General features: G+C 41.6%; 1 protein-coding gene across 1 annotated transcript; it reads left to right on the forward strand.

Moving 5' to 3' along the window:
* Positions 1–15,443: 15,443 nt before the first annotated feature.
* On the forward strand, positions 15,444–18,720 carry LOC148020574 (uncharacterized). Its single transcript, XM_087699389.1, has 3 exons — positions 15,444–15,705; positions 18,021–18,267; positions 18,369–18,720. The coding sequence occupies exons 1-3, from the start codon at positions 15,444–15,446 to the stop codon at positions 18,718–18,720; spliced, it is 861 nt and encodes a 286-aa protein (XP_087555515.1).
* Positions 18,721–19,041: the final 321 nt, after the last annotated feature.

Genomic DNA, 19,041 nt, shown 5'->3' on the forward strand with positions numbered 1-19,041 from the left:
CGTTATTGGCGATGCCATAGAACAGTCGATATCAGCATCGGTATCAGCATTTGCGATGTTGATACCGACGCCAATAACGGCGCTGATACCGACGTTCTGCGACGATAATAACGACGCCAATAATGACACGAGCAATAAATTTGCGATGCTAATAGCGATGGTAACAAGGAAAAAAAAATGGTGGCAGGGCAATAAGCTGCCCTGCCACATATAGCACTATGTGCTTTAGTTGGGCCATTCAAAATAGTTTATGCACTGTGTACAATGCTCGTGCAAACAAAAACAAAGTATATTGAAATCATAACACTGATACATGAAATAAATACATGATCGCATAATGAAATCGATTGGTACAATCATGACAAGATATCACTAATACATAGAAAATGTCTACACAAATCAAGCGACCAAAAAAGAAAGGTGTGTGAGCTCCAGGGATCCAAGGGCGAGCTACATATCCTTGCCATCCAAAAGCTCGTCCCACTGCAAAGGAGCATCGAACGGACTCTGCAAAAAAAGAAACAACAACACATCAGTCCACCATACAATAATGCATTCTAATTAAACATGGTAACTACGGACAAGAAAGTTGAGTGACTTATAGGGCCGCCGCGTCTATACAATCGGTCGATCAATGCAGTGAGACCGTGCCTCTGCATATCGAGTCTCAAGGCCGGTCGGATTGCGATTTGTAATGGAGTGATGCAAAGAAAACAAAATACTAACTGTTAGAAACATGATTGTCAATACAAAGGATATTGCAAGAAAATAAACAAGCAAAACAAAAGAAAAAATTACAAAGTCCTCCAAATATGTCCTGTGGCCGCCACTCCCAAGATGATGGACCACTCCGGCCTCGAGTCGTGCCCTCGCCACCTTGCGCTGCTAACTCCAATATCCTGGAGAATCTGTAGCCTCCTCCCTCAGTCGGTGCCAGTCGTTCGCGTCTAACCACTCGAGCTTTGCAGCCCCACTCTTGAGTGCCTTGTGTGCGTTCGATCATCTATGTAACATATATGCACGCATGCAATCCATCATTCAGCCCGTAGAAAATATATCTACTGAGGCTGGAATCGGAAACTCCTCATGCAAGGATGCTACTATGTAGTCCTTGCTCCCCTCCGGTATGTTCTTCCAATGATCTAAGACGTTGTGCCCCATCAACCTCCTCCCCTCATCATTCATGATGATGGCTCCTAACCTATCATCGACTAGATAGGCATATCCCCCTGGGGTATGCCTAAGATGGGTCCTCTCCCACCTGGGTCCACGCTCCTAGGCATATCCAGGAAACCCCTGTGCATCCGGTGTATCGACCGAGGTAATATCTATTGGAGTGGTACCCATAGGGGTGCCACCTGCAAACGACTGAGCAAAAGCCAGAGTAACTGGAGTAGACATCCCCACAGGTGTAACAAATCCTGGAGGTGACGCCAACTCTAGTAGAAGCTGAATGATGAGACAAAGACACTGCGTCCGTGCCTCCATAGCATCCACCTAAGCTTGAGCCACGCTCCCTAGAACCGCCACGAGAGTGAGGAGTCGCACCTGTATCCCGTGCCGACTGCATCATCCCCCTGACCTTGAAGCGCTCCCTCCCTCTGGCCCAAGTCTAGAGCTTGTCGACTTCGTCTGCTCGAAGAAGCTGAAGCATCCGATCGCGCTGAAGTAGATCTAGCAGAGAGGCATGACGATGTCCAAGTCAGCTCTTGGCTTGCCATGTCTCTGAATCTCGCGATCTGGTCTGGAGACATGCGCGTAAAGATATCCTGCAACTCCTCATCGCTCATCCCTCAACTCATCCTGAAAATGTCACCTGCACAGACAAAAAATGATGTTAGAATAATAAATTTAAATCATACAAATCACGGTAATATAAATCCTAAAAAAATAATCTCACTTAAAATGCATATCTTATGTACCCTTATAAGCGATTGGTCAATGAATTGAGTAAGTGGATGCTCCAAGTATGAAGTATCTTCTGGTCCCATGTCAATCTCTTGACACAACTCCGCATACACTGGAAGGTTGATAGACATGTCACCACAGAAGAATGAGTCCACCTCGTTCTCAAAGAATTCTTGGACTCTTGTATTTCCATCATTGTTAGCCGATGCTGGCTCCAAGCTTTCGGTGGCCTCCACCCCTTGCAATATCGACCCCTCTATTTGCATATTGTCTTCACGGAACATCACTTTGATCATACACTCTCGCACTTCGGGGAGCTGAAGGTATAACATATCACCATCGAGGTTGTCAGGGGTTTGGATAGAAGATTACTTGTTCATAAACACGTACAAAAGAGTTTAAACTATTGTGATATGTACCATGTCGTAATACAATTTACAAACAAATGAGTCCATGCACCTGTTCACAATGGACTGGTGACACAAAGGTGTTGCACAAATCCATCCATTTTTTTTCGGAATCTATTTCGAGAAATCTAGATGGACCTCGTCGAACTGTTGATCCAGCTCCTTCAAGTACCACTTTGAACCACTGCACATCGAATAGTATCATGGAGAAGCTACGACAATCCACCGTAACAATTCTTTGCAAGTTTCCAAAATACTCCATCTCATCTATAACCGTGTTTGGATCCGTTGCTCGTCGCCGGCTCTCCTGCTCGAACCTTGCCATGATACCACAGTCCATTGTGGAGCGCATTTTGTCAATATACTCCACATGAAAATGCCATCCGCGCGACCGTGTTGCACTATATATTTTGTACTATACATTGAAACACTCAAATTAGATGTCACATATAAAATATAGATATGACAAATCCTAAACACCTCATCACCTTTGGACTACATCCCCTCAAGAATTCCCACTCCTCCATTGAGACCTCTGCCCCTTCGCGAGATGCTATGGTAAAAGCTCCATGCAACCATCGCGTTGACATAAACCGTGGCATCTCCTCCATGCCCTCGGGATATCGAATCGGTCGATGGCGCATGCTACATCGAAATTCAGATCGTGCTTCCTCTCGATCTTGCCTAGCAATCTAGTACTTGGCAAGCCACGTCTCCATAGAGACATGGTGCAACATACAAAAGTGATTCACCTTCTCCTCCATTGTAGCATCCATTCTTTTTTCTACCCCATTTTCAACCACCACATCTCCAATCAATCTATCACCATCTCCACTGCTCCCCGCCTCGCAGATTCAATAGAGGACCTCTTAATCTCCTTCTGTGAGATCCATTGCACTAAAGTCAACAACCTGTAAATGGCCCCACGTATTTCTGGAGTAAGACATCCTGCGATTGCGATCATAGTACAAATTGCCACAAATGAGAAATCATTATGAATAATGGCTACACTCCAAATAGCAAAATGCGCACGCCAATTACAATTCATTCGTAGTATAAACCTGACATATCTTATGCCAGTCATGGGATTTTAGCCCTGATAATTGGTCGTCTTTAGAAAATGCAGACCTGAGAGAACGCATCATACCCATCGGAGTGCGGATAGACTTGACTACTTGCTTCACAATGCGCTCTTCTTTAGTGAACAAAACCCAAGGAGCGCGAGGTAGCTGCACACGACCATCAGCACTCGACTGCAGCCAAAGCGCCTCCATCTTACCTACCTCCTTCAAATCCATTCGTGCCCCTATAGTGTCTCTCTTTCCTGTGATGTGGTCCATAGCAAGCTGCCCACATTCTTGAAAATATGCATGGGATCCAACAAGTGGTTGACCTATAAGTGGGTCCAATATGGCAACTCGTAGAAAACTGAGAACCGCCGCATTCCGTTTGGATGTGACTCCACGTGGACCATTTTCAGCTCGTACTAGCTTGCGGCATTCATACGAGTTGGAGGTCGTCCAAGAAAACCTTCCTTGAGTTCATGATCCTCTGGCAAGAAAGCGGCATGTCCTTGATATACCATCTTCTTCATGGTTTGTGACCTTCGGGAGTCTAACTGTGGCCCGCACAATGGACATGCATGATAACCTGAGGTAACCAGACCTGTTCCAACACCACGACCCAGTGAATACAAGCTTGAACGAGATAAAATATAGATATTACCAACAAGAACGGAAGCCTATTTACCTGAGCACTCTCCGAATCCCGGAAATTCATGCATCGTTCACATGAGAATGGCTCGAATATTGGCAGAACGTCGACCATCGCGCTTGCTCATATCTTGCACGGTGACCCCCTCCTCCCACAAAATCTTAAGCTCATCGACTAATGGACAAAGATACACTTCCATATTTTTGACTTTGTAGCGGCCGGGGACGAGTAAGATAAGGATGAGATATCCTTTCTTCGTAGAAAGCCATGGAGGGATATTATAGTTGACAAGGACTATAGGTCACACACTGTAAGAAGGTGAGTGCAGACCGAATGGGTTCACGCCATCCATTGCAAGACCGAGTCGAAGATTCCTTGGCTCTCCGGCAAAGCCTGGGAAGGTAGAGTCAATGTGGCTCCATGTGCGTGAATCCGCTGATATTCATTGAACTCCATCTGTGGACCTATTCTGCGCATGCCACATTATCAAGCTCGCCATGCCAGACGTACGAAACATGTGGTTTATGCGGGGGATAAGCGGAAAGTGTCTGAGAACTTTTTAAGGGATGGTTTTCCCTTGCAAGTCCTGTCAATACCTGTGAGCACACACTTTGGGCATGTCTCCATAGTCTAGTATTCTCCTCGAAACAGTATACAATTGTTGATACATGCATGGATGTTGTTGTAGTCCATGCCAAGCTTTCGTAAAACATGTCATGCATCATCATGAGACTCAGGCGTGGTATTTGCAGGTGGTAATATATGATATTTTAATAACCTAAAAAAAATCATAAAACACCTTGAAAAAGCACAATTTTTTTTAATAATAGTGCCCAAAAAAATCAACAAAGAGTATGTACAAGGTACCTGAACAACTCAGTCACACTCGCATCGCTCCACCCGTATTTTGCTTGCACACTTAAGAGTGCAAGCAGTGTCTTCAGGCAAGATACTCGGCACCCATCATATAATGGTATGGATGCTTCCTCTCTAAGCAGATCAGAAGTCTTGACATCCATGGGAATCAATGCATCGATCATTGCCTCCATCTCAGGCTCCAAGATTGTAGGTAGGCCTGGAAGGCTGCCTGTCTCCTCTGGCATTGGCGGTATAGATTGGCCTTGCAAGTGGTGGATTGGCTCATACACTCCATCCATTGCACACCCACGAACTCTTCTAATTGGCTGGAAAGGGTGCACTCCTCCTTGGAACGAGACGTCACCTCCCTGGATAGAAAATTTGCCAGCCGCACCCAATCTTATTGTATATGGTATTCAATTAGCTTGCGAGTACAATGCATGATTGATATTAACTTTTCTTGCCGTTTGCTGAAAATCTGCAATTGCCTGATCAATGATCTCAGATTGAAACTCGCCAAATCACCGTACGTATTCTATAGACAATCGACATTTTCGTCTAATTGCCAGCTTGCATTGAGAGCAAGGACATGGGACATGCTGATTAGCAATTTGTTTTTCATTTTGTCTACATTACGACAAACAATTTGTTTTTGTTATCATTCTTTTTTTCTTTCTTAAATTATTCTCCTCTCCTTCCATCTCTCTCTTTTTTTTTCTTTCTTAAATCGTTATCCTCTCCTTCCATCTCTCTCTCTTTTTCTACATTACGACTACGACTATGACCATGACCACGACCACGACTATGACTATGACCATGACCACGACCACGACCATGACTATGACCACGACCACCACGACCACGACTATGACTACAACCACGACCACGACCACGACCACCATGACCACGATGATGACTACGACCATGACTATGACTACGACTACGACTATGACCACGACCACAACCACGACCATGACCATGACCATGACTACGACTATGACTACGATGACTATGACCATGACCACCACCACCACCACAACGACCACGACTACGACTATGACTACGACCACGACCACAACCACGACTACGACTACGACTATGACCACGGCCACGACCACGACTCCGACGACCACAACCATGACCCATGACCACGACCACGACTACGATGACCACGACCACGACTATGACCATGACCACGACCACGACCACAACCATCATGACCACGACTACGAATATGACTACAAATATGACTACGACTACGACTACAACCACGACGACTATGACCACGACCACGACCACAACCACAACTACGACTACGACTACGACAACCACGACTACAACCACGACCACGACTATGACCATGACCACGACCACGACCATGACCACGACCACAACCACGACCATGACCACGACAACCACGATTATGACTACGACTACGACTATGACCACGACCATGACTACGACTACGACTACTTATATAGAGATGAAGAGAGAGACAAGATTTGAGAGAAGAGAGAGGAGAAAGAGAGAGAGATCCGACTAGAGCATTTGACACCCATAGTCAACACACCGTGGAAAACACAAGCACAAATTGACATTGAATTATGGCAAGAAAATCCACCACAAAACAATTGTTATAATACTCGAGGTAGGATTTCAAAGTTTTATTGATTTCAATCGGTCATGGATGTGATACTATGGGTAGGTTGCACTCACTAAGAATAGAATTGGCGATTCACCTCATCTTCTCTCCATCATCAATAGAATTCTCCTTTACCATTTACAAGTCACCCACCTTCTCTCCACACTATTGCACACTACAATATCTATGAGGGCATGAGATTGGGATCTCCACAGATACCAAAGCATGATCTCTAGCTTGATGGTTGCATATATACTACTACTACTCGTGGAATAAATCTTAAAATAGTTATTATGCTCAAATATATGCTTGTTAGAGCAGAAATTTGTTCCTAAGACTATTCTAAGGAAGAAATGGGGTTAATGATAAAAGAGTATCCTTCCTTGCAAGTGATTTTATATTATATTTATTAATTAAAATTGATAGTTGAGGATGAGTTTCCTAAGAGATCTTGTGGTGATGCTGTTTTAGTTTTGCGAAGCATATGAATGATGCTATTTTAGTTTTTTGTATTTGTCTTTTTAAGAAGAGATTGATTTTTATGGAATATCCAAAGTTATTTTTGGATTTACATTATGAAAAATGAATGTTTTTCATACTGATAGGCTGATTGCCTTCGTTGTATACTTGTATGGTGGAGGCTAGGACAAGCCCCATGTATGAGAGGTCTCTTTGTAGGAAGAACATTATGCTAGGAGGGCACAAGTATGCTAGGGCTCTCTAGCCATACATCCCTTAGGTTTGTTGAGGATTGGCCTAACCCCTATGAGCCAAGGATGAGCTTATTGTAAGGTCTTATTTACTTTTCTCTCTTTCTCTCCCTCTCTCGTTTCCTCTCCCTCCCTCACCCTCACCCTCTCTTTCTCTCTTTTCCTATTAGGTTTAATGATTTTTCTCTTTTTCTCTCTCCTCTCCCTCTCTCATTTTTTCTCTCTCCTCTCTCTCTCATTTCCTCTCCTTCCCTCTCCCTCTCTCATTTTCTTTTCTCTCTTTCTCTCCCTCTCTCATTTCCTCTCCCTCCCTCACGCTCATCCTCTCTTTCTCTCTTTCTCTATTAGGTTTAATGATTTTTTTCTCTTTTTCTCTCTCCTCTCATTTTTTCTCTCTCCTCTCCCTCTCTCATTTTCTTTTCTCTCTTTCTCTCCCTCTCTCATTTCCTCTCCCTCCCTCACCCTAACCCTCTCTTTCCCTATTAGGTTTAATGATTTTTCTCTCTCCTCTCTCTCTCATTTATTTTTCTCTCTCATCTCCCTCTCTCGTTTCCTTTTCTCTCTTCCTCTCTCTCTCTCATTTCCTCTCCCTCCCTCACCCTCGCCCTCACCCACACCCTCTCTTTCTCTCTTTTCCTATTATGTTTAACATCTTTTCTCTCTTTTTCTCTCTCCTCTCATTCTCTCTTTTTTTTCTCTCTCCTCTCCCTCTCTCATTTCCTTTTTCTCTCTTCCTCTCCTTCTCTCATTTCTTCTCCCTCCCTCTCCCTCTCTCATTTCCCTATTATGTTTAATGTCTCCCTCCCTCTCCGTCTCCGTCTCCCTCCCCCTCTCTTTCTCTCTCGCTCCCTCTCCCTCTCCCTCCCTCTTCCTTTCCCATTTCCTCCCCCTCTCCCTCTCCCTCTCTTTCTCTCTATTTCCCTCCCTCTCCCTCTCTCATTTCCTCCCTCTCCCTCTCCCTTTCTCATTTCCTCTCCCTCCCTCTCCCTCCCCCTCTCTTTCTCTCTCCCTCCCTCTTCCTTTCCCATTTCCTCCCCCTCTCCCTCGCCCTCTCCCTCTCTCATTTCCTCCCCCTCCCTCTCCCATTTCCTCCCTCTCCCTCTCTTTCTCTCTCATTTCCTCTCCCTCTCTCAATATACATAAATTATACAAAAACAAGTAAAAGAGAGAGAGAATGCACACTCCCTCCCTCTCCTTCTCTCATTTCATCCCCCTCCCTCTTCCATTTCCTCCCTCTCCCTCTCCCTCCCTCTCTCATTTCCTCCCCCTCCCTCTCCTATTTCCTCCCTCTCCCTCTCCCTCTCCCTCTCTTTCTCTCTCATTTCCTCTCCCTCTCTCAATATACACAAATTATATTTTAAAAATTAAAAGAGAGAGAGAATGCACTCTCCCTCCCTCTTTCTCTCTCATTTCCTCCCCCTCCCTCTCCCATTTCCTCCCTCTCCCTCTCCCTCTCTTTCTCTCTCATTTCCTCTCCCTCTCTCAATATACACAAATTAAACCCTAAACAAGTAAAAGAGAGAGAGAATGGACTCACCGTAAAGATTCGAAGAAGGGTTTGGCGGCTCCTCTTTGCGACGGCGGCTCCTCCTCTTCTTCGTGAACGACGGCGGCGGCAGTGAGAAGCCTTCTTTCTCTCTTTCTCTCCCTCTAAGCAAAACGGTCGCTCTCTCTCTCGCTCTCCCTCTCCAAAACTTTCAGGAATGCACGAAATGAAATGCGCTCGGGTTTCGGCCGGCATTTTTTTCTCTGTGGAGCGTCGCTATTTGCATCACTATTAGTGACGCCACTATTTGTCATTGCTAATCGACGTCGCTATGGCCTGATGTCCTTATAGTGAAAGTGAATAAATCCTTTAACTGATTGAAACTTTTATCTGTAATGGCTTCCTAAAATTAAACTTTCTTCTTCAATCTATTAGTCAAAGGGGCTACTATAGTTGCATAATGCTTAATGAACCTATAGTAGAATGATGATAGACTAAGAAAATCTTTAAGAGAGCTAGTTTTTGCAGGTATTGGCTAATCTCTCATACATTGCACCTTTTTAGGATAATCTTGGATACCTTTCTCACTAACAATATGTCCCAAATATTCCATCTCTGTCTATATAAAAAGTACTTCATCTCCTTAGTAAATAGCATATGGTGTCTCAACACATTAAATACATTTCTCATATGTAAGAGATGGTTCTCCAATGATCTGCTATAAATAAGTATATCATCAAATAACACTAAGATAAATTTGAAGAGGAATGGCTGCAATATCTTGTTCATCATGCTCTAGAAAGTGGTTGGGATATTGGTCAATCCAAACTACATAACCAAGAAAGGGTAAATCCCACGATCTATCCTAAAGGCTATTTTCACCTCATCACCCTCTCTCATGCAAATTTGGTGGTAGTTGACCTCAAATCTATCTTTATAAAGTACTTATCCCTCTTGAGCTCATCCAACAAATCATCCACTCTAGGAAGAGGGTACCTATTCTTCACTATGATCTTGTGAAGATTTCTACAGTCTATGCACATCCTGAAAGATTCACCTTTCTTCTTTGCTAACAAGACCAATGAAGGGTAAGGTAAAGAACTAGGCTCCATGAATCTCATCTCTAATAGCTCTTTGATTTCCTTGGCAACCTCTTCATGCTCACATTTGGACAACCTGTAGGTGGCTTATTAATTGGCTTTGAGTGAGGCTCCAAATCAATGGGGTGATCAACTACTCTATTAGGAGGTAGTGCTCTGGGCAAACTATCCATTGAATCTTTGCACTAATCTGCTAACTCTTTATTTAAGTGTCATACAAATATTTGTGAGTACTTTTTGAACTTCTTCCTAACTTTGATTTGTAGTGATAAGTTGAAACTTAGATTTGTTATGGATTCCCTATAATAAATGGATAGGGTGTCCATAACTGAAAAACTCCATATAAATTGTGAAAAAACCATAATAATCTTACCCAATGTCATCAGTCAACCACATCCTAATACTACATCTATGGGCCCCATTTCTAAAGCAATCAAGATTACTTTTGCCTCATAATTTTCAACCAACTATATGTGAACTTGTAAACACATTTGAGTGTTGATTTCTTCTTCACCATTGGCAACTTGCACCTTAATTGGATTACATCAATTTGTAGGAAGGCATTTCAACCTATCAACAACTGACTTATTAACAAAACTATAGGCATTACCACTATCTCTCAAAATGAAAACATTTTTTCCCTAGATGCTACCCTACATATGAAGTGTATCTAGAACATATCCAAGCATCCATAGAGATAGATCAAAGTGTGGTAGCGGTAATGTGTAAATTAGTCCCATGTGGATCAAATGGTACATTCTCACCTAGGTCAAAAGGAAAACTATCCGATGGGTCATAAAATTGATCCTAACCAAAGTTCTCATCATGATCTTCAATTTCAACATGCCTAACAACATGATCCTCAACTTCTTATTCTTCTTCTATATCTTTAAGGATAGTCATGTTATAATTCTTTGCCTTTGCATTCTTGAAAGTACAATTTGAAGCATAGTCAGTCATATACTTTTCTCCACATTTAAAGCATAGACCCTTTTTTCTCATTTCTCTGAAGAGATCCATAGGTATAAATTTGTGTCCACCACTTGCTAAATTATTACAGAGCCTATTGTCTCATTGCTTATGCTCAAACTTAAGGCTAACTATTGCCTTAAAATTTCTTTATTGTCTTGAAGGATTCAAAAGGGCTAATATATAGGGACTTTAGGGCAACCAAAAGACCTACTAGATCCACTAATATTTTTTTCCAAAGTTACCCTATCTATTTATAGCCTTATGCTATCCAAAAGAGGGCTAAGTAGAAACATTCTTTCTATACTTGCATGCATACCTTTTAGCTAATTCAATTGCTTGGAAAAGTGTGGTTGGTTTTTGGGCCATATCATCAATTGAAAGGCTAAGCTCCAAACCATAAATGTACTTGTGAAAATTGGCATTATCACTCACACTTTTGACATACATGGTAAGATTTAGAAAGTGATTGGTATACTCTCTAACAAACATACTCCTTTGATCTAATTCATACCACCCCTAGCTAAGTTTTCCTTTTCAATGGGGAACTCAAATATTTGGGCTATCTTTGTCTTAAAGTCTTCCCAACTATCAATTTGTTGGTTTTCGCTCTTCACATACCTCCACCATGTATGATGAGCAAAGCCCTCTAGGTGAAGAGTAGGGAAGTGTATGTTCTAATCAACCAATCTATGGAAGATGTGAAAATATGACTTTAGCTTAGAACTCGTCTAAATTAAAGGGAAAGATGAGTGTCCCCTTTACTTGGTCAATACTATCTTATCATAGAGTTCTCTTTCAATAAAACCATGTTGCCCATTAGAAGTTTGGGGATGCATGTCCAAATAACTTCAATTGGCAATTGAATTATTAGAGGCACTCCTTTAAAAAGATATTTGAACTCTTCCTAGAGGCGGCTAAACCCTTATCCCCAGAGGGTTAGACACATGGATGCTCATGATAGGGTTATCATTCATGTAAGATGGTTTTCATGTTTCATAAGTGATATTGGATATTCCCTCACAATCCTAGGTTTTGTATTTACATAAGGGGACTCGAATGACTATTCTAGTTCATACCTATCCTACTTTCTCTATTAGCCATCTATGCTACCACAAGCTATGAAATTTGGGTAGTCTGCATATCCAATGAATCCTTGGTAGAGAGCATGAACTTATCCAATGAATATTTGGTAGATTGATCCATATACTCAAGTGCTTCCTTTGTTTGGGCATTAGATTGTACCATTTGTTCAACCATCTAATCCATTTTGGACACAAGCTCAAGATGCCTCATTGGATGTCTAGTCTCATGGTTGCATAGAATGGCATTTGGAGTGCCCAATGCCCCATACTCTTGAGAATCCTCTCTCCCATGTTATTAGTCAACTATTGTATCTCTAGATTCCCTTATTTATTATTGAGCATCCTCATTTGCTTTATTATTTCCTATGTTCCCTGCCATTTATGTGGGTTGTCCAAACAAATCACCTATCAAAAAAATGGCAATAAATTTTGACTCCAGTATGCACAAAGATTTCTTTTTGATTCCAATTGAAGCAATGATGAGCTATCAAGTAATTCATTAGAATATTCTAGGAATATTCTCTTGTGGCTATATTGAACTACCCAACAACCTATAAATGCCCTATTTTAGAGATTTTACAACATGTAGGTCCAATCTAAGGTATCCAAGCCATGTAAAAACCATTGTAGGACCTATGAGAGTTGAAAACAACTTGGTATGACCTATAAATGAGTGGAAAACACCCCCAAAATTGCTTGAAATGCCATGTGTAGCCTATAAACTCCTACAACCTATTCTTTAAGGTAATGATAACTTGTAAACCTTGTAAGTTGATCAATAATCACCTTGTTTAACATGTAAACTCATGCAACCTATTCTTTAAGGTAATGATAACATTTGAACTTTGTATTCTTTAAGGTAATTGATAACCTGTAAACCTTGTATGTTGATCAATAATCACCCTATTTTCTTCACTTGAGCTCAAATCTTCAATGCTTCTCTCATTGTACTTGTGTGAGGGATAAAGCAATATGATAGGCTCTGCTCCCTACACGAACTTTGAATCACTGGAAGGTGGGCAAAGTTCCCCCCCCCCCCCAATTGGGTCATCACACCCCTTCAAGATCTTTGATAGTGAGGGAGGGTTGTGTCAGACATAATAACCTTCGGCCGGGCAAGTAGCCTAAGACGGCCATTAATTAGTGTGTCCCGGACAAGGGCAAGAAGTGCCAAGGTCCGAAGCTCGGGGGGGATACCCTCAAATTTCTTACTAAATTGGGTAGGACTTGTCTATTTGGGAACACTGATCGGGTGCACCATGAAAACAAGCCCTAGAGACCCAATTAGAAGGTGGGAAGAGGGTATATTTGGTTGGGAGGTGAGTAAGACACACAAGAAATCACAAGAAATCTTCTTCTCTCTCACATTTGGTATCAGAGCACGTGGGTTTCCCAAAAAAAAAAAGATTTGGGGTTTTTTTTTGTTACGACACACAAGTGAGATCGTGCGAGATCGTGCGGTAGTCGCGAGAGCGCACAGGAGTGGGCAGCGTGAAGGCATCTCTGCAACATGCCACAGAAGACAATGTAGCGCCTCTTTCTGGCGGCACCCACCACAAGGCCTAGCGGCAGCCCAAAATCACGCCAATAGCACCACAAGGCCAAGGCACACTTCATCGCACAACAAAGCTCTCTCTCTCTCTTACTTGAAAGAATGATAGTCTCCCTTTCACCTTTTATCCTTAGTAAATTCATTGTGGCACTCTGCATGTAGGATAGAATCCCGCTTTTACCAACCTTGTGAGCCCTCCATCCCCTTGTAAAAAAAAAGGGGTGTTTTTCTCCTCTTTCTGAGAACATTTTCTGAGATCTATAACTTCTTGGTACGACATCCAAATTGCAAACCAATTTCACGAACTTCAAGAATGATTTGAAGACAAGCTTTTGAAGTATTATCATTTCCAATTGAGCTTGGGAGCACTTCTGAAATTTTGAGCCAAAGTGACCTCTTGAGGCAGGCAAAAATTGGGATTTTTGGGCTCCAATGGACTCTGATTCAAGTGCTGTCAGTCCCTGTGGTTTTCTTGCATCGATGTGTATCAAATTTCAGCATATTTAACTTCTAGATTTGACTTGCGAGGACATTTCAAATTGCCTTCGTGGTGCCAAATACACATTATCTCTACCCTTTGGGGCTTAAAATTCACTACTTTGAGTGCGTTTATGTATGCTTGAGAGTGTGGATTCTATGCATTTGGATGTTTATGCATGGTTTCAAAGAGGATTTGGTGACTTATTCAACTTTGCACTTTTGTTCAAAATGTACAAAGAGGCTTACTTTTGACATGTATGCTTCTTGTGGATAGTACTTGTGCGGAAACATAGGAGTTTTCTGAAAGTACATTGTATTTACTCTTGCTTTGCTTTTGTTGGTTTGAATTATCAATTTTTTTTAAAAAAACATCAATTAATCAATCATGTCAGGCACTGAAGATATGCCTTTGAACAACATTGATGTAGAGGAAGAACCTCTTATGCATGATGACGAGTTGCCCTCTTCATCTAATGATGTGTGTAATCGTCTTTCTAGTTTGGAAGGCACTACGCAAGTTTTGCTTGAACAAATGCAAATTCTAACTCGAAATGCTTTGGATAAAGGCAAGAGATCTTTAGATGAGAGTTTACCTTATGCATGTATTCCTGACACAAAGTTGTACATGACTCCTCTGTAGTCGTTCCTCCATTGCCAGAAGCTAAGTGGCAACTCAAAGACCTTAAGCTACCTAAGTTCAATGGCATGGCAGCACAAAGGACTACAGATGCAGTGGAACAATGGCTCTCTAAATGGGAGCAGTGTTTTAAATTATGTCATATTCATGAGGATGCTTTAAAGATACATCAAGCTACATATAATCTCATGGATGCCGCTCACCGTTGGTGGCGGAAAATTGACCAGGATCATACAGAGCCATCTACTTGGATTGCATTTAAGACATTGTTTTATAATAATTGTGTCCCTCCAGATGAGTGGACAAGGGCTCTAGATGCGTGGTTCTTCATAGCTCAGAAGAGCTACTCTGTCCAGGAATATGTGGACAAGTATAGAGAGATTCTATTAAAGGTCCCTGAACATATTCCTGACTTTTTGCAAGTGCATAAATTTGTCATGGGCTTAAAAGAAACCTTAAAGCCACTTGTCAGGAAGGAGAGATGTAAAACCTTGAATGATGCAATGGAGCTTCCATTAGTCCTTGAAGATGGGAAGGCCCAAAGATTTCCTTGGACTAGAGGTACACGCCATGTCTTTACTCCTACAGTTGCACCTAGTGCTCCTCGTGCGAAGGACACTAGAGAAGTGCATATGATCAAGACTATGATAGGTACCAAGAGGAAGGTATTTGCTATGGCTGAGAATGCCTACAATAAATCCATGCTCACTCCACAGTAAAGGGAGAAAGCAATGAGAGAAGGACTCTGTTATCGGATGCCTGGGGTAGCATAAATTTAAGGCTTGTTCCAAGAAGGCAAGAGTCAGTGCTCAAATGGTGCTTAATCCAATGCGGGATGTGGATAAGGCGAGAGATGACCTAGATGAGTCACCTCCACATGACTCTTGTTATCATGAATGGATCCTAGCGCCATCACAATAACAAAGAAAGTACCAACTGTGCCAGATGCAGTGTTATCGCCTGAGGCACAAAAGGGGTACCATTTTGCTGACAGTGAGCTCATTGTAATGAAAGGCATAGTGGCAGGGTGCCCTGTGCGTATTTTATTTGATACGGGCTCTTCACATAATGTTATTAGTTCTAATCTCATCAAGAAGCTGAAGCTCAAGACTACCCCTTCAGAATATAGTTATTTGGTAGAGCTAGCTGACGGGATGGGTACAGAGACATGGGATCAGCGAGTTGTTGACCTCCCTATATAGATCCAGTCCTATGAGGACAGATTGGATTTTGAAATTACACGGCTTGCGAGATTCGACCTAGTGTTGAGCAAGTAGTGGCATGCAAAGAAGAGACCTATCATTAACTTCTCTTCTCATATTTATCAATTTGAGCACGAGGGCCTTACCTCCTCGTAGGAACGTGGAGCATAGGATTGAGCTCATCCCAGGAGCTAATCTAGTTGCTAGACCCCTACTTAGGATGAGTCTACAAGAGGAGAATGAAGTTCGTAAGGTGGTGGATGAGTACTTAAGCAAAGGATTGATTAGACCTAGCTTTTCACCCTTTGCAGCCCCTATTTTACTTGTAAAAAAGAAAGATGGTTCTTTTCAAATGTGTGTAGACTACAGGGCTTTAAATAAAATATTTGTCAAGCATAGATATCCTATGCCTCATATTGATGATCTCTTGGATGCTCTAGGTGGTGCTTCTATCTTTAGTAAGATTGATTTAAAAAGTGGTTATCACCAGATTAGAGTAAGAGATGAAGATATTTCTAAAACTACTTTTAGAACAAGATTTGGTCAATATGAGTATTTGATTATGCCTTTCGGTTTAACAAATGCTCCTACTACTTTTATGATGTTAATGAATGATTTACTAAGACCATACGTGGGCAAGTTCATTGTAGATTTTATTGACAATGTGCTTGTGTATAGTAAGAGTATCCATGAACATGAGTCACATTTGGTGACAGTTTTTGAAACTTTGGGGGAAGAAAAACTCTATGCTAACCCAGACAAGATGATTCTATGTTTAGCAGAGATAGAGTATTTAGGTCATACTGCATCTGCCGATGGAATCAAGATGGACCCCAAGAAGGTGGTTGTGATACTTAGCTGGCCAACACCCCAAAATGAAACTGCTCTTCGTTCCTTTTTGGGATTGTTAGAATTCTATAGGAGATTTATATACGCATACTCGTATATAGATGCTCCTATGACAGATTTATTGCAAGATATGGTGCCCTATGTGTGGACATCGGTGTAACAAGAAAGTTTTGAGGCTATGAAACAAGCAGTTTCTATTGCCCTTGTTCTCAAGATAGTTGCTCCTGAGAAACCATTGTTTTAGAAACAGATGCAAGTAGCATCGCGATAGGTGCAGTCCTTAGCCAAGAAGGCAGGCCTGTAGCTTTTGAAAGCAAGAAGCTTTCCCCAAGCCAATAGAATTGGCCAGTTCATGAACAAGAGCTTTATGCTATTGTTCATTGCCTTAAAGTTTGGCGGTACTATTCATATGGTGCAGATTTTAAAGTTTATACAGATCACCATACCCTTGAGTATTTTTGTAATCAACCAGATCTTCGAGGGCGCCAAGCTCGATGGGCTGAAATGATGCAAGAATTTCATATGGAAATTCTATACAAGAAGGGTATGGACAATGTTGTTGTTGATGCATTATCTCGTATAATGTATCAAATGAGCTTTACAATTTTAGAAAGCTCATTGCTTCAAGAAATAAAGGAAGCATAGTTAGAGGACTCTTATATGGAAATAATTTATTAGGCCATAGAACGAGACTCTTTGATTAGGGATGGACTAGATACTTCTGTTTCATTACCTACTATTATTTCTGATAAGGCAAGTTCATTTACAAACTTTTCAATTGAGAATGGGTTTCTTAAACGAAAAGGCAAGATCTGTGTTCCTAGTGCATGGGAACTACGAAAGAAAGTTTTGTTTGATAACCATGATGTGCCTTATGCAAGACATCTTGGTATTGATAAGACCATATAGCTTGTTAGAAGGACATTTTGGTGGCCAAAGTTGGCCAAGGATGTCTGCCAATATGTCCAACAATGCTTTCAATGTCAAGTTAATAAAGCAAAAAGGGTGAAGCCACCAGGTCTGCTAATGCCATTACAAATTCCAGAATCTAATTGGAAAAGTATTTCCATGGATTTCATTGTTGGCTTACCTAGAACCCAGAGACAAAAAGACACTATCCTAGTGATAATGGATCGCTTTAGTAAAATGGCTCATTTTATAGACACTCGCGAAAGTGTGGAAGCTCCACAAGTCGCAGATTTGTTTATTGATCATGTGTTTAGGTTGCATGCTCTACCTACATCCATTGTGTCTGATAGGGATGTCAGGTTTACTGGTCATTTTTGTGTCATGTCTTTGGTCATTTAAAAGTGTCTTTAAACATGTCAAGTGGTGATCACCCATAAACAAATGGTCAAATAGAAAGAGTCAATCAGATACTAGAAGACATGCTGAGAGCATATGTATCTGATAAACAAACAGATTGGGATATACATTTGTCCTTGTTAGAATTTGTGTATAACAATAGACCTAATAAGGTGACAGGTTTGTCTCCTTTTGAAATAAATTATGGAATGAATCCAAGTTTTCCTAGTACAGTAAGGTCAGATGAGAAATGCCCAGCTGCGGCGGTAGAATTTCTTACTGACATACAGGCTAATATTAAAATTGCTCAAGCCAAGCTACAGCAAGCTGCTGATAGGGCTAAGCATTTTGCAAATAAGAAAAGGTCAAGTAGGATCTTTTAATTAGGAGAAAAAAAATTTTCTCCAAGTACTAGCCAAGTCGGTCTAGTTTATCGACTGGAAAATGTCCAAAGTTATCTCCAAGATATTGTGGACCGTGGAAAATTATTCAGAAGCTAAGTGATGTAGCTTACCAATTGAAACTTCCTCCTGGATGCCATGTTCGTCCAGTGTTTCATGTTAGCAAATTAAGAAAGTATATCTCACGTGATGATAATCTAATTGATGGTATGGTACCTTTGCAGGAACAAGATTCAGTTGTTGACCATGGACCAGACAAGATACTAGATCGGAGAGAGAAACGGTTGCGTAATCGTACTCTCCATGAGTATCTAGCTACCTGGAAGGGTCTACCAGTTACTGATGCTACATGGGAATTAGAAGCTTTGATTCGACGACACTTTCCATCACAAATCATTGAGGGCAATGATTTTTGAAAGGGAGAGAGAATGTCAGACATAATAACCTTCGTCTGGGCAAGTAGCCTAAGATGGCCATTAATTAGTGTGTCCCGAATAAGGGCAAGAAGTGCCAAGGTCCGAAGCTTGGGGGATACCCTCAGATTTCTTACTAAATTTGGCAAGACTTGTCTATTTGGGAACACCAGTCGGGTGCACCATGAAAACAAGCCCTAGAGACCCAATTAGAAGGTGGGAAGAGGGTATATTTGGTTGGGAGGTGAGTAAGACACACAAGAAATCACAAGAAATCTTCTTCTCTCTCACATTAAATGTCGGACATAATAACCTTCGGCTGGG

Source organism: Lygodium microphyllum, chromosome 18 (assembly GCF_053477565.2).
Source record: "Lygodium microphyllum isolate KBCC chromosome 18, Lygodium_microphyllum_v1.1.10, whole genome shotgun sequence".
Classification (NCBI taxonomy): domain Eukaryota; kingdom Viridiplantae; phylum Streptophyta; class Polypodiopsida; order Schizaeales; family Lygodiaceae; genus Lygodium; species Lygodium microphyllum.

Bases quoted from the DNA above. Each gene is read 5' to 3' on its own strand.
- LOC148020574 (XM_087699389.1), top strand. From the start codon at position 15,444: ATGGATCCTAGCGCCATCACAATAACAAAGAAAGTACCAACTGTGCCA. The intron at 15,706-18,020 runs GTACAGAGACAT...ATAAACAAACAG, and splicing joins AGAGCTAGCTGACGGGATGG to ATTGGGATATACATTTGTCC. The intron at 18,268-18,368 runs GTCAAGTAGGAT...GTTATCTCCAAG, and splicing joins CATTTTGCAAATAAGAAAAG to ATATTGTGGACCGTGGAAAA.